This window comes from Pleurodeles waltl, chromosome 4_1 (genome assembly GCF_031143425.1).
Source record: "Pleurodeles waltl isolate 20211129_DDA chromosome 4_1, aPleWal1.hap1.20221129, whole genome shotgun sequence".
Lineage (NCBI taxonomy): Eukaryota > Metazoa > Chordata > Amphibia > Caudata > Salamandridae > Pleurodeles > Pleurodeles waltl.
Window position 1 is genome coordinate 84387936 of NC_090442.1, and position 14906 is coordinate 84402841.

The window sequence follows — 14906 nt, forward strand, 5'->3', positions numbered from 1 at the left end:
ACACTGCTGCTTGACGGGTCCTGGGGACAGAGAGATGGGCCCGCTGGATGGGTGCTGTGCTGGTGTTTCCTGAAGGGGGAGGCTCTGTGGTGGCTTGTGACAGTGTCAGACGAACCAACTGTCCTGAGGTCCCTGATGGGCCGGGCTGGTCATCTTGATCCAGTTGTGCAGAGCTGCTGTCATCACTGTGGGTATCTTCTGTGGGGGGACTGGATATGTCTGGTACCTCCTGTCCGGTGACGTTGGGTTGGGGTCCTGCAGAGGTGTAAAGGCATGATTATTGCATCTGTGTGTGCCATTGTGTGCAATGGGTGAGTGACTGTGTACTCCAGTGCTTGCATTATTGGCTTGGTCCTTGTGTGATAGTTGGTTTGGGGTCTGTGTGGGTATCTGTAGTGGACATGCTTTGGTGATGGGTGTCCATGCTTTGGTGTTGCATGCAGGGCTTGGTATTGTGATGGGTAGGTTGTGATAGTGGGGCATATGTCAGGTGTTGGAGTGATGGGGTGAGGGTCAGGGTGGGAGTATGTGATGGCATGCAGGTAGGGTGGGGGATATAGTAGTAAAGATTTGACTTACCAGAGTCCAGTCCGACTGCTACTCCTGCGAGGCCCTCAGCATGCAGTAGTGCCAAGACCTTCTCCTCCCATGTTGTTAATTGTGGGGAGGATTTGGGGATCCACCGCCAGTCCGCTGTACAGCAATCTGGTGTCTGGAGACCACGGAACGCACCTTCCCCCTGAGGTCGTTCTACCTCTTCCTGATGTCATCCCTTGTTCTTGAATGCTGTCCCACTGCATTGACCCTGTCGACAATTCTGTGCCATAGCTCCATCTTCCTTGCAATGGAGGTGTGCTGCACCTGTGATCCGAATAGCTGTGGCTCTACCCGGACGATTTCCTCCACCATGACCCTGAGCTCCTCCTCAGAGAACTTGGGGTGTCGTTGAGGTGCCATGATGTGGTGTGGGTGATGTGTGAGGTGGTTTGTGTTGTGATGTGTGAGGGGATGTGTTGGTGTGTGTTGTTTGAGGTGCGTGGATGTTGTGTAAGTGATGGTGTTGTATGTCTGTGGATGCTGTTGTTGTTTATGGTGGTGTCTCTCTCTGGCGTGCTATCAGAATTCTGGTAGTATGGGTTAGTGGGTGATGCGGGTGTGTGTTTTATATTGGATTGGGTGTGTGGATGTGGTGTGTGTATGTATGTCAGGTGTGTGTATTTCAAATTGTCCAATGTGGTTGTGTTTTCTATATGTGTGTGTATTTTGAGCGTGGCGGTGTGTACCGCCAATGGAATACCACGGTTGAAAGACTGTCACGTGGATTCATGAGTCGTGATAGTGTGGGCGTATTCCTGTTGGCATAACGGTGGAGGTTTTGTTATCGCCAGTTTATCACTGACCTTTGGTGTGGCGGACTTGTGTGGGTCTCTGGATTATGGCAGATTCCAAGCTATGGGTCGTAATAGCTATAGTGGATTTCCGCGGCCGCAGCGGTATGTTGGCGGTCTTCTTCACGGCAGTAAGCGGCATTTACCGCCAGGGTTGTAATGAGGGCCTAAGTGCTCACACATTTTCTGTGTCTTTTGGCCCAATATGCCTTTTTTATAGCAAGTAAGCTACACCTTCTGATTTTTTCTGGATGAAACCAGAGTTCTTCCAGGCCTATTACAGCCAGGGTGGTTGAGATGTGTTTAAACCAAGGCAGTTTCTGATGGTTTTGTAGATTCATGATGTCAATCCTTGTTATGTGTGATAAATATTGCTCCAAACACCAGGTCACTCATAATCAGAGCACAGGTTTTTAGTTTCATCTATAAATATAAAATATTTCCTTTGCCAATAGCTTCAGCTACTTATAAAAAAACCTGTTTTCTAAAACAAAAAAGGATGCCATCCATCTTCCTTCTTCCCATGTTAAGGCTTGTCTCTTTTAAAATTGGTGTATACAACCTTCCACATTCCATGACTGAAATGTCACTAACAGCCATGGGCATCATTTAGGGGTCGCCAGCGGTCGCACTTGAGACCCTTGTAACTATCTTTGCGATCTCTGGCCTCAAATGGGGCAAAATCAGTGCCAGAAACACAGTAGCAGCTCCGGTTGGGACTTCACTCTATTTTCTCTAAAAGTTTTTATTTTACTAATAATAAATAATGTTTCATTATTCATTGTTAGTTTATTCAAAAAAGAGTACAATTTGCTGAATTATAGCCTTACCTGTCATCTAGGAAAGTAAAAAAATAACAAGCATTTGCAATGCAACGGGTCTCAAATTTCTCCAAGTTAGAGCTATTAGCAGTTGTAAATTCCCAACCAGACTTTTATTGCCACATTAAATGGAAAAAAAGTGTGATTGCTCTGCTACAGTTCAAAAGTGCAATTATCTACATAACCAGCAAAAGTGCAATTAACTATGTAACAGGGTCGATGTCATGCAAAGCGCTCTAGTTCTGCCAAGCGAGATTGCGCTGCGAAAAAAGATAAGAAGTAGTCCACAAACCGGATAGAAAACAGCGTCCCTCGCATGTTTTCAGTACTTAGTCGCTGCGCTCGAGGAGGGCTAACCACCGGAAAAGACTTGACGTATGCATGCCTTCCACTAATGAAAGCAAGCAGATTTTAAAAGGAAAGCCCATGAACCAATGAAAGACACTGACATGACATGGACAGGGCTCAGAGACTTTTTCTATCTACTAAAGCGTCTTGCAAGCGACGCAGGCTCGATCCTAAAAAGGGCATTTAAACATATGTTGAGTGTAAGTTTGTGGATGAGTGTGTGCTTATGTGGGAGACAGTATGTGCGTAAGTGTAAATGTGTCTATGTGTAAGAATGCGTGCCTGTGTGAAATTGAAGGTCGAAGGATGTGTGATGTCACTTTCACTATCCCTAGCATTTTGGTGAATTGACGTTCATGGTAGCATGCCTGGTAGATGGTCCACCAGTTCACCCAGGAGCAAGGGATCATGGCCTCCGTCACCCAGGCAGAGGTCCTTATGCCCTGTATAGAGATCCCTCCTTTCCTGGTTGGGATGTTTCTGCTCTTAAGAAGCATGGTTGCCAGGACAGCTCCCAATACTTCATTGAAGTGGAAGTTTGTTTTCGATGAACAAAAACAAAATGGCTGCTTGATCTAGGAGCATCACTCTGAGTGTGGGGTGCATTCTGCATTTTCTCTGCCCATGTCCCCTATTCCTCACATGGTGGACAAAGCGAGGGAACATAAGTGATGGTCACAGTACCCTCAAGGGGGCAGAATTATCATTAATGTGATCTTGCAGCACCTTAAGAGACACGCCACAAAATTAGAGGTTTACACTGTGAGAGCCAGTGGCAACACTGCTGAAGTGGGTTCCCTTAACTCTAAATAGATTGGGAGAACCAAGAGTTAGGTGAGGAAGAAGCACTGCAAATTTAAGGCCAGATTTGCAAGGCCTTAGCACCTCTTAGCGCCTTTTAGCACCACACTACCTTTTTTTTATGCTAACGCAGCGTGTTCCTTCACATATTTACAAAGTGGCACCATCCTTGTATTGCTCCACTTTGTATTCCCTTGCGTCACATTATGCCTGCACCAAGCTTAATGTATGCAAGGGGGGTGTTCCAGCACAGGATGACCCATAAAAATCGCGCAGTGCAATTTCCACATTGCACTGCATCATTTTTAGTGTCATTTTTAACGCCTGGTTTCAATGGGCCTCCTATTACTTTGCAGGATTAGCTCCACAATTTATGGACCACAATAGCGCCACAAATTTTAATGCTATTGTCCTAATGCGCGCCATGGTGCGCTGTATTGTAAATACGCCGTGCATATGGTGTTGTTAGGGGGTAGAGAGGTGCAAGAAAAGTAGCACATCGCAGCTAATGCCAAATTTCCTTGCAAATCTGGCCCTCATTTCGTTTCTCCCATCTGAAAAATTCTAAACGAAGGCCCAGGTCTCCCAGGAATTCAAATATGCATTTATTTGTTTATTGTACAATAACACAATTGTATTTACTAGAGTTCATACAATACATCGCCTCTTAAAGGCCCACAGCCACCTCCATCTGCCAGGGCTTAATTAGAAACCAAAAGACACATATATAACAAGTTACCAGTCTTTACAGACACTATCCCTCATTCATAAAAAAAACAAAAAAATGAGTGCCTGAACATACTTTTTCTTTTTTTTAGTTTGGTAATTCTCAAACAAAGCCAGAAGTATGCCTAGATAGCTGCCTGAGTATTACGTTTTCAGGCAGACTTCTGGGAAAATCAGGATGTGATGTTTTAAAATGTTGCCTATTCTCCTATGAGGCTTTCGTAACAGTGGAGAAGTCTGCAGAGGGTTGAAGGAGCCCTCTATGAAAATGCACCTTTTAATGTTCTTAGAAAACAGTTTTCTCCTTGGAGAAAACCCTGCCCAAACCCCCACCGAAAGTGAGTGTGATAATTTCTGCCTCCAAACTTGGACTAGGAGTTACGCCAACCGTTTGCTGAAGTAAATCTGCCATTTCTGGGATTGAAATGGTATTGAAAGGAGTTTTGGATAGTCCTCAAATGTAATTGCATGATGGTGTTTCATACTTCCAAGGCAAACCATGCCCTTGCATGTCTCCTCCCCACCTCTTAAGTGGGGCCACAGTTGAGAAATCTGCACTCATTAAAACATTTTTGCCTGCAGGAATCCCTTTATGAATTCCTGTTAGGCATAAAAAGGTACATTTGGTCAACAGCTCACAATTACAAAAAAATATTCCTTTGTGAATTGTGACCCCGATATGTATATAACGCATTTGCGGGCACATGTAGTTGTTGTTTAAAGAAATGCCAATATGCTAACCCAGGGTTGAAAACAGAAAGAAAAAAAGCTAAAAATAAAAGGGTTATGTCTGGTCTGCGTAAATGCCCAATGTTTTGTGGGTTCTCCTGTTACTGACACAGTCATCTGTTCATCTTCCAAAATTATAATTTTACCATCTACTTACACTGACTACAATGAGAACAAACACTTGGAATGAGTTTTTGATAAATAATATTTCTGAGAGCTGCTTTTATGTCCTTGTTCCGCAGGCTGTAGATTAGGGGGTTCAGCATGGGAATCACCATTGTGTAAAACACTGTAGCCACACTCTTCTGTTCGATGGATGTGCTTGGCCACAGGTACACATAGGAAACCGTTGCATAGGCGAGTGTGACGGCTGTGAGATGTGAAGCGCAGGTTGAGAAGGCCTTCTTTCTCCCCGACTTAGAGTCGATCCGTAGAACCGCAGCTATGATGTAGCCATATGAAAAGAAAATGACCAGGAGAGAAAACATGAAAGTGATTGCACCGAAGGTAGAAAGCACTAGCTTGTTGATCCTTGCATCTGTGCACGAGAGCTCCAGCAGTGGTGGAATGTCGCAGGCAAAGTGTTGGATGGCGTTGGAGGCACAGAAGGACAGGCGGAAGGTGATAAAAGTCTCGAGGATCGAGTGTAAGAAGCCAGCTGTGTATGCACTGGTCACAAGCAGGACACAAGACCTGTGGTTCATCACAGATGGGTACAACAGCGGGTTGCAGATGGCGACATAGCGGTCAAGGGCCATGACAGCAAAGAGCAAGTTCACAGTGCTGCCAAGGGCACAAAAGAAATAGACCTGGAAGGCACAACCCAAGAAAGAGATGACCTTCCTTTTTGCCAGGAAATCAGCTAGCATCTTAGGGGTGGCTACTGAAGAGAAGCAGATATCCAGAAAGGAGAGGCTGCTGATTAAGAAGTACATGGGAGTGTGAAGGCTGGTGGAGAGCCAAATAGTCAGAAAGATCACAGTGTTCCACAGAAGGGTCATTGAATAGATAAAAAGGAACAGCACAAACATTGGGATTTGTAAGTGTAACTGACTGGTGATCCCCAAGAGTACAAACTCTGAAACGCTGGTGTGATTCTTCCGCTCCATCTTACGTCATTGATTTTCCTGAAACAGAAAATTATACATTTCATTATTGTTCTGTAGTATGGTGGAACATCACCCTTCCACAATCTAATGACTTAGATTGATTTGTTGAATCACACAAAGATGTTCTGCTTAGCATCATGAGTGTCTGTAGGAATGTACCTTCTTTTTGCCATGGTTACCCCCATTTTCTTCCTGATGTCAATGTGTTTGACTGTGTTAGTAGTATAAGGGTATCCCTTCCATCAAGCTTTTGACAGGTACCACGCCCCGTGGTGACATAGGCAATGATTTAGGAAGTGACGTGGGTGCCCCTGCCCCGTCCTGATGTAGGTGTAGGTGTGTCATGTGGGTTGTGACATCATGGGGTCACATGTTAGTCATGTGCCAGGGTGCTAGCCCCTGTGTCAAGGTCTATGCGTTGTATAGAATGAGGGCCCTTCTGGTGTGCAGCCTATTCCAGAGCCTAAGAGGACAGGTCTGGACATGTCAGACATTCATGACCAAGTGGCTGCTTGGGGGCCTCTTCACAGGGCGGAGCACAGGGAGCTGGGAGTGCAGACCAAACCTCCACACTGCTGGCTAATCCAAAAAGAGGGGCTGGGCAAATGCTGCAGAGGATGTGGCATATGATTAGTACCACGTGTAACCCCATCAAAGTATCGGAGCCATCAAGGAGAGCATGTGACCGCTACGTGTTGTAGAGGCGTACGCCCTTTTTTGAACCACAGAATACATGTAAGGAATTGGCTAGAGCAGCATGCCAAACCGTGAACCACTGCTGAAATAGGTTGTCAAGGCAATATAAAAAGATACAATCCGCTCACCAGGAAAACCCTCTCCTCAGGGGCCCAGAACACTATCAATAGATATTATCGGACCCTAACACCTCTTGTGTTGGTTGAGAATGCACAGCAGACTGCCCCTAAAGAATGGGGTTCCGACGTTACTAGGTTTCAAGAGGAACTTTGCCAGCGGCTCGAAAAGCAGCAGCGAAGCCTCGAAAGATTAATTAAGTGATGCAATCAACTTCATCGACACTGAAGATGATGAAGGTGTAGCACCACCGAATTCACCGGTCAATGAAGACATGGGCATTCAGGAAGACCCTTATCCAGAGGTAGTCGTTTTACAACCGGCAAGTGTAAACTCTGAAGCCTCTTATACACCAATGGACCTGTGCGACTCATAAGATTTCAGATCAGCCGCTGAGTGTTGCGAAAATGCTGAGGACAGTAACAACTCTATAGATAATTATCGTGTATACCCTGATATCATACTTTTAACTAATAATATGTCTCTTGCTTTCTATTTGAACTGTAGAAAACAACTGCAGAAAGAGATGCTCTAGATAGGTCTAGGCCAAAGGTTAACAACGTAAATTTTTACTGCTTATGCTGTTCCAGACAGTCTGAAAGTATTACACGCCAGAACAAAGAGCCGCATAAGAAATGTGTTTGCACTTACAACAGTATCAATTTTGATAAGGAAACTCCTGGCGTACCCTATGATGCCATATGGCCTGTTAAAGATTTTGCTACGACTGTTGTGAACACATGTGTTAAACATGACTATTATAACCTGTGCTACCGGCATAAAATTAATGAGCCACAGCATGTGGCTCACAACTGTCTATACGAGTCGTACACTGCAAGAACAATTCAACACATATGTCGCCGGTTAGACCCACACAAGGTATATAAGTTGTTTAAGGTGGTGTACGGGTTGTCAGCTGTGAAGAAAGGTGTACACGCAGATACGATTAAGGTCTTGGCAGCAGCGGTCAATGAGATGAGCTACGCTGCTAAGCCCTGCTCAAAACTCAAACGTATGCAGGGGCTGTGTACCTATTTTGACAAAAGCTTTATAGAAAGAGTTATAGAAAGACGAATGTGAGATATTTATTATAAAAATAGAAGAATGAGGTCTCTAGCCCCACGAAAGTTGTTTTAAAATAAAAAAAATACAGAGGTCTTGGATAGCAGACCATAACTGTGTTACTTAACGCTACACACTTACTCACTTTTAGGATGAGAATCAAAGTGTTGCAGTGCAAGATGTCTATGAGTTACACCCTGTATCGGGAGATTGATATATTTGCTGGTTAAATAAAGAATAGCTGAAATACACCCTGTGACTCTGCGTTATATGAACATTTCAGAACCTCCGGCAATGCTGCAGTGCGACACCCGTGTGTGTATCTCTAGCTGGAGCTCAGACAAAGACCTTTTGCATGAGTTAAGACTTTCACCATTGACAGGGTTACACCGTGCTTTGGAATTCCTGACTGAAGATTATTTCACAAATAAAGGTCCTGTATTGTTCGGCCTACAACTGTATAAACTGTTGAATGCTCTCAGTATCCTTAGAAGGGTTGAGTGGAAAATGAATCTGTAAACTGATCAAGGGTGAAGCCATGGTTAGCGGGGGAAGAGGCGTATTCACTCCACAAACCAGCCAGGAGACGTTTTAAGAGGAGGGCCACAGTTGTTAGCGCTCAGCTAGATTATTAGTGGCCAGCTGACATAATCAGTCTTCAAGCTCTAGCAAAGCATAACAACGGCATAATGTATATATTAACAGTCATAGATGTATTGTCCAAGTATGCCTATGCAGAGGCGTTAAACGATAAAAGTGGTACCAGCATCACCGCTGCCTTTAAAGACATCTTCGCGAGAGGTCGAGTGCCTCAAAAACTACAAACAACGCTGGAAAGGAATTTTTAAACAAACCTTTTCAGAACTTATTAAAGCAGCACGCTGTTCAGCATTTTGTAACGCACACCGGAGGTAAAAGCAGTGGTTGTAGAGCGTTTTAACAGAACTTTAAAATCAAAGATGTGAGGATATTTCACAGACAACAATATCTACAGATATGTGTGTGTTCTACAGGCTTTTATAGATGTTTATAACACCAGTTACCAGAGGACCATGAAAATATCTCCCTCGGAGGTAACAGCAGATAATTTGTTAATGTTGTGGTGAGCTGTGTACAGGAGTCGTCTTGAGGCAAAGGTCAAGAAACCTGTTTTACAAGAAGGGGATCATGTCAGGGTTTCAAAGTTGAAGGGCGTCTTCACCAAAGGCTACCAACAGACATTCATATGTCATAGTGAGATATTCACAGTGGAAAGTGTGGAGCTTAAAAATAGAAATGGTAAAGGGTGTCTTTTACAATGAAGAGTTACAAAAGGTGCCCTATGATCCGCACAGGGTGTACAGGGTTGAAAAGGTTCCGATAAGGAAAGGCAGCGGAGCTAAGAGACAGGCGCTGTTCAAATGGCAGGGATGGCCAGAGAAATTTAAAAGTTTGGTGTTGGACAGCTCGCTGCACGGGGTGTGAGGTCGTGCTGTAAGAGCCTAGATGTAGACCTCACCTTTTTACATTACTCTACAGTCCAATGCCTCGAAGGACATGTTACCCGACAATCAGATTTCTAATTATACGGTGAAACTGGCTAAACGGGTGAACCTGAAAGGGTCCTGGGAGGTGGCTCTAACAGAGATACAGTACCCTAGAACGTGCAATACATTTCCAAAGCACGAGGCTAAATGTATCATAAAGTGCTCTCAGGACTTATTGAGCTTCCCCATGAGTTTCCCACACAGGTATTACACCACCATCGTGGCGGTGGTCGACGCCATCAACAGAGCTGTAGCCGGCATTGAAGAGTACGCGAATATACATCTGGTGTCGGATAACGTTAGAAAAAAAGTGTTTCTCAAATCCCAGGAGCTCTAAATCAGGTTTACCTGTACTTGTAAATTACAAAGGATTTTAGGGACCGTGCAACATGTGAAAAGACAGGTGGATCCAGATCCTATGTGTCCCGATATTAACAGCAGATTTTATACACTCTACGTGTATAGCGACATTGTAGAACCTCAGAGGATCGGGAATAGTTATTCGCCGTTGTTGAGATGGGTCCCAGTGAAGGGAGAAAATAACACAATGGTTAATATATAGCATCACAAACCTGACTACGTGGCAACTTCTCAAAACATTTTGACACTATAACCATCACGGTTTACGATAATCAGTCCGAGCCGGTGGCTTCATTTAAGGCTGCGCTGCGACGGTGACTATTAGGCAGTTGCGATGGTCATCGTAAAAACATACGGGGATCCCTCTATGTACAGGGACTATTATAGAGTTCAGGCTGTCTATAGAGGACTGCTGCCCTACTTTCAAAGGGCCCCTGTTATGTACGGGGCCGGATTGGGAGGCTTCTTTCAGAGTTTGTTTAGAAAAGCCATGCCTTTTTTTAGAAAGGATACGAAATTGCGAAACCTCACGTTAAAGCTGCTGCTACAAACATAGCCCATGATGTTGTGGGCTCTGTAACGTCGGCTGTCACCGAGCGCATGAACAAACAGCCGCAAGAAGGAGCTGGGTCATTGTACAAGGCAAGTGCGGGTGTTAAAAGGAAGCAAAAGGCTTCAAGGCATAGGGGCCCGCCAATGCCCTATCAAAAACAGAGGACTTCAAAAGGCCCGCACAAAAGGCCCACACAAAAGAAGAGTCGTAAGACATAAGAATATTTTTTAAATCAGCTATCGTGGCCTTCGTACACTGTGCTTCGGGTGAGTGCGCCAAATATGAGCTAGATTTGTTTTCTCTTAAACCCACACAGACCAACATTGAGAACAGTGTTTTCATGGAAGTATCGCCTCTAGCCACTCTGACGCCTGTGGCGCTGATAGAGTTTTATATGTGTCGGGGTCCACAGATATGTATTTGGATCTCAACAACACTCTGCTACACCTCGTCTGCAAAATAACGAAAGCGAACGGCACCAACATTGAGGCTGATGCTAAAGTGGCGCTGATCGCCCACCCCGTCACAACAATGTTTAATCAACTGGACATTAACCTGAGCGATCGACTCGTCACGCAAAGTGATAACATGCACGCCTATAAGGCCTACATAGAGAGTACTCTAAATTACAGTCGTGAAGCCCTGGACAAACAGCTTTCAGCAGGGCTCTTCTACAAAGATGCTCAAGCGCATTTTGAGGATACAGCATTGGACAGGGGCAACAATGGTTTTAAGAAAAGAGGCAGCTTTGCGCCGACAGTAGACAGTTTGACCTCCCGGGGCACATACAATCAGACCTTTTCTTCCAAGATGAGATACTCGTCAACGGTATAGATCTTAAGATCAAACTCAACCACAACAAGGACGCGTTCTGTCTCATCAGTGACGATTCGGAGGAGTATAAACGGGTTATATTGTCAGCAAGCCTGTTTGTAAAGAAAGGGAAAGTATCACCGAGCGTTAGACTGTCCCACGCCAAAGCTTTACAACTATTGAATGGAAAGTACGCCATTGAAAGAGTGGCTCTTGAGATATTCAGCATCCCCGCCTGTACTAGATTAACGCAGCAGCAAAATCTATTTCTGGGGCAACTCCCGAAATTTATCATTATAGGGTTTGTGGTGAATACAGTTTTTAGCAGGCTCTTTACCTCTAACCCTTTCAACTTCAAGCACTACGACATCAACTACGCCGCTTTGGTCCACGAGGGAGCTGTTATCCCTGCAAAACCGTTCACCCCGAGTTTTGGAACATCCAATTTTTTCGGGGAATATCTCGGTCATGGAAGACGATGACCACTACAACTTGATCAAAAACAAAAATCTAAAAGCTGAAATACGCTTTACACAGGTGCTGGCTACCAACGTGAACATGGTTGTATTCTCTGTATTCAACAGCATCATTCAAGTCAATCACGCCCGACAGATTATGTTTGACTATCATTAAAAGATTGTAAAATGGACACTGTGCTGATACGTGACTTCTTAAGCAGGCATAAATACGCTAAGAAATACTTTTTAGGTGTATTTCCTAGCGATGGGCTACAGGGGAAGATAGGCCCAGAAAGACCCTGCACCATAGTTTTTAACACCGACCTGATTTAGTAAGTGGTACACATTGGGCGGCCCTATTTCTGGATGTAGACAAGGTTATAGTGTTTGACAGTTTAGCAGAGTTCCCGAGCATAGCATTTATACAAAACCGATATTCAAATATGTAAAAAAAGCAGCACCCACGGTTGAGTATAACAAGCTGTGTGTACAGGATTCTCTAGCCATCACATGCGCGGAACATTGTATATATTTAATTAGTAAAATGTCTGCAGGTATGATGTTTAGAAAGTTTTTAAATCTGTATTCCACTGATCTAGTAAACCAAGATGGTATTGTTATGAAATATGTGAATGAAAACACAAGGACTATGTTGAGCGTTGTTAAAACAGAATACGGTCTTTGTCAAAAGTGTAAGGCCCTGTAACGCCTCTATTTGTACTGATGGTTGTCCACAATAAACACATTTTAAACCTGAATTCAGACTATGGGGGTCATTCTGATCCTGGCGGTAGACTACCGCCAGGGCCAACGACCGCAGATGCACCGCCAACAGGCTGGTGGTGCATCCCAGGGCATTCTGACCGCGGTGGTACAGCCGCGGTCAGAAACGGAAAACCGGCGGTGTCCCGCCGGTTTCCCGCTGCCCTGAGGAATCCTCCATGGCGGCGCTGCAGGCAGCACCGCCATGGGGATTCCGACCCCCTTACCGCCAGCCTGGTTCTGGTGGTTTTGACCGCCAGAACCTGGCTGGCGGTAACGGGTGTCGTGGGGCCCCTGGGGGCCCCTGCAGTGCCCATGTCAATGGTCGCCCGCCCGCCCAGCGGGAAACTCAGAATAACCGCGGTGGTCTTTTGACTGTGCAGCGGTATTCTGGCGGTTCCCGGTTGGCTGGCGGCGCCGCCGCCAGCCAAAGTCAGAATCACCCCCTATGCATTTTTTATTCAACCACCACACATTTTAAAACCAATTAAAAAAAAAAGATGACTGATGACGGTTATTAAAAACAGTTTTACCACAAACATTTACATGGGTAAAGAAATAAATGAAGCAGAAATCTTTCGAGACGCGAACCTTTTAACAAAACTGTTCAAACGTTATGATAGCATTAGAGCGATTGCCAAGTGTTCATGTTGAGTTCAAGTCTCTTTTTAGGCTCCATATGTACAGCGTCGCTAGTCCTAGACGGTGTTAGCTGTGGAAAGAAAGGAGACGTCAGCACGGTGGGCCTCATGGTAAAAACACCAGGGGTTGGATCTTTCAAACTTTCAAGCCTACACCTGTGGTCGGGTTTACCAATGATCGTAGAGGGAATGTTGAGTTCCACAGCCGCACTTAGGAACTGCTCCCATCCTTTAGGAGCCTTTTGTGTCAATAGTGTTTTACTATAAGTGAGGCCTCTGACCAGATCGTACATGTGTGATCCAGCAATCGGTTGTCCCTTGTAAACGAATTCACTCCAGTGGTTCCAAGAGGTCAGATCTTTAGTAATAGTCATTTTACCGAGCAGCATTTGTGCCGCCCCTCTATACCTCTGATTTATATTTTTTAAAAGGTCTCCAACAACGGCATCCGCGGGGGCCGGGGGCCCTGGGTCTTGCAGCACTACCGGGGCTGCTGGCGGCTGTTCAGTGTTGGAGGTATACAGAGTCAATTTTTTTTTTTCCAGAGGTAAGTTGTTTGTAAAACTGTAAAAAGTTTTGAAGGGGTCCTGAGTAAAGCCCTGCTTTGTCGTGTGGTTTTAAATCAGTTTGGTTCCAAATGGCTTTGATCTCAGTGACAAGACACTTCATCTCATTCATGCGTATGTCCCAGACGTCGGTGGTAGAAGGGCCCAACTGTTCCAGCTGCTGACTGAGTACAAGGTACATTTTTCGATCTTGCTCCATCAGGTCCTCGATAGGAGTCCTGTAATTAGGGGTATAGCTATACCCAGCAGTGCCCCTATAAAATCTTCGGACTGTTTGACCAGTTTCCTTTTAGAAAGGAGCGACGCACTTTTATTGCTGAGCTTCTTAATAATGTGGTGCCTCTTCTTCAGAACACGGAACTGGCTCGTTGATATCGATTTAGGGTGTTCAGAGCTATTTCTGAAATGACACGCTGTTAGACTTTTCATCCTTAGCGTGGTCTCCCTTAACTTTTTGCCTCTGTTTCCCAGGTTGTTGCTGTGTGCTGCACTCTGTTGTTGATGTTTTTGTTACTCTGGGCACTTTATCACTGCTAACCAGTGCTAAAGCGCAAGTGCTCCTATACAAAATGTGTATGTAATTGGTTTATCCATGATCGGCATATTTGATTTACTAGTTAGTCCCTAGTACAGTGCACTAGAGGCGCCCAGGGTCTTTACATCAATTGATACTAGTGGGCCTGCAGCACTGGTTGTGCTACCCCCCAAAGTAGCTCTGTAATCATGTCTCAGACCTGCCACTGCAATGTCTGTGTGTGCAGTTTTAAACTGTAAATTCGACTTGGCAAGTGTACCCACTTGCCAGGCCTAAACCTTCCCTTTTCTTACATGTAAGACACCCCTAAGGTAAGCCCTAGGTAACCCCAAGTGCAGGGTGCAGTGTATGGTCAAGATAGGACATATAGGGGGTCATTCTGACCCTGGCGGTCATCGACCGCCAGGGTCGACGACCACGGAAGCACCGCCAACAGGCTGGCGGTGCTTCATGGGGCATTCTGACAGCGGCGGTAAAGCCGCGGTCAGAAAAGGGGAACCGGCGGTTTTCCGCCGGATTTCCCCTGGCCCAGAGAATCCTCCATGGCGGCGCTGCTTGCAGCGCCGCCATGGGGATTCCGACCCCCTTCCCGCCAGCCTGTTTCTGGCGGCTTACACCGCCAGAAACCGGATGGCGGGAACGGGTGTCGTGGGGCCCCTGGGGGCCCCTGCACTGCCCATGCCACTGGCAGTGCACTGGACTTTGTGTGCCTTCCTACTTGTGAAGAACTCTCCAAGGGCTTGATTTAGAGCTTGCCCCCTGTTGTTTGAAGTCTCAGGGACAGCAAAGACTTCTCTCTGCCAGCACCTGGAGCCTCTGCTGAGACTCCTAGTCTGCCAAGTGGTGCCCATCCAGTTCCTGGAACACTGAAAGGAGAAGCTAGCAGCCTAAGAGT

The 14906-nt window shown here is 45.5% G+C and overlaps 1 protein-coding gene across 1 annotated transcript; it reads right to left on the reverse strand.

Moving 5' to 3' along the window:
- Window positions 1-4962: 4962 nt before the first annotated feature.
- On the reverse strand, window positions 4963-5922 carry LOC138287005 (olfactory receptor 5F1-like). The gene has a single exon (XM_069227368.1). It carries the CDS (start codon window positions 5920-5922, stop codon window positions 4963-4965), a length of 960 nt encoding a protein of 319 aa, XP_069083469.1.
- Window positions 5923-14906: the final 8984 nt, after the last annotated feature.

Bases quoted from the DNA above. Each gene is read 5' to 3' on its own strand.
- LOC138287005 (XM_069227368.1), bottom strand. From the start codon at position 5,922: ATGGAGCGGAAGAATCACACCAGCGTTTCAGAGTTTGTACTCTTGGGG.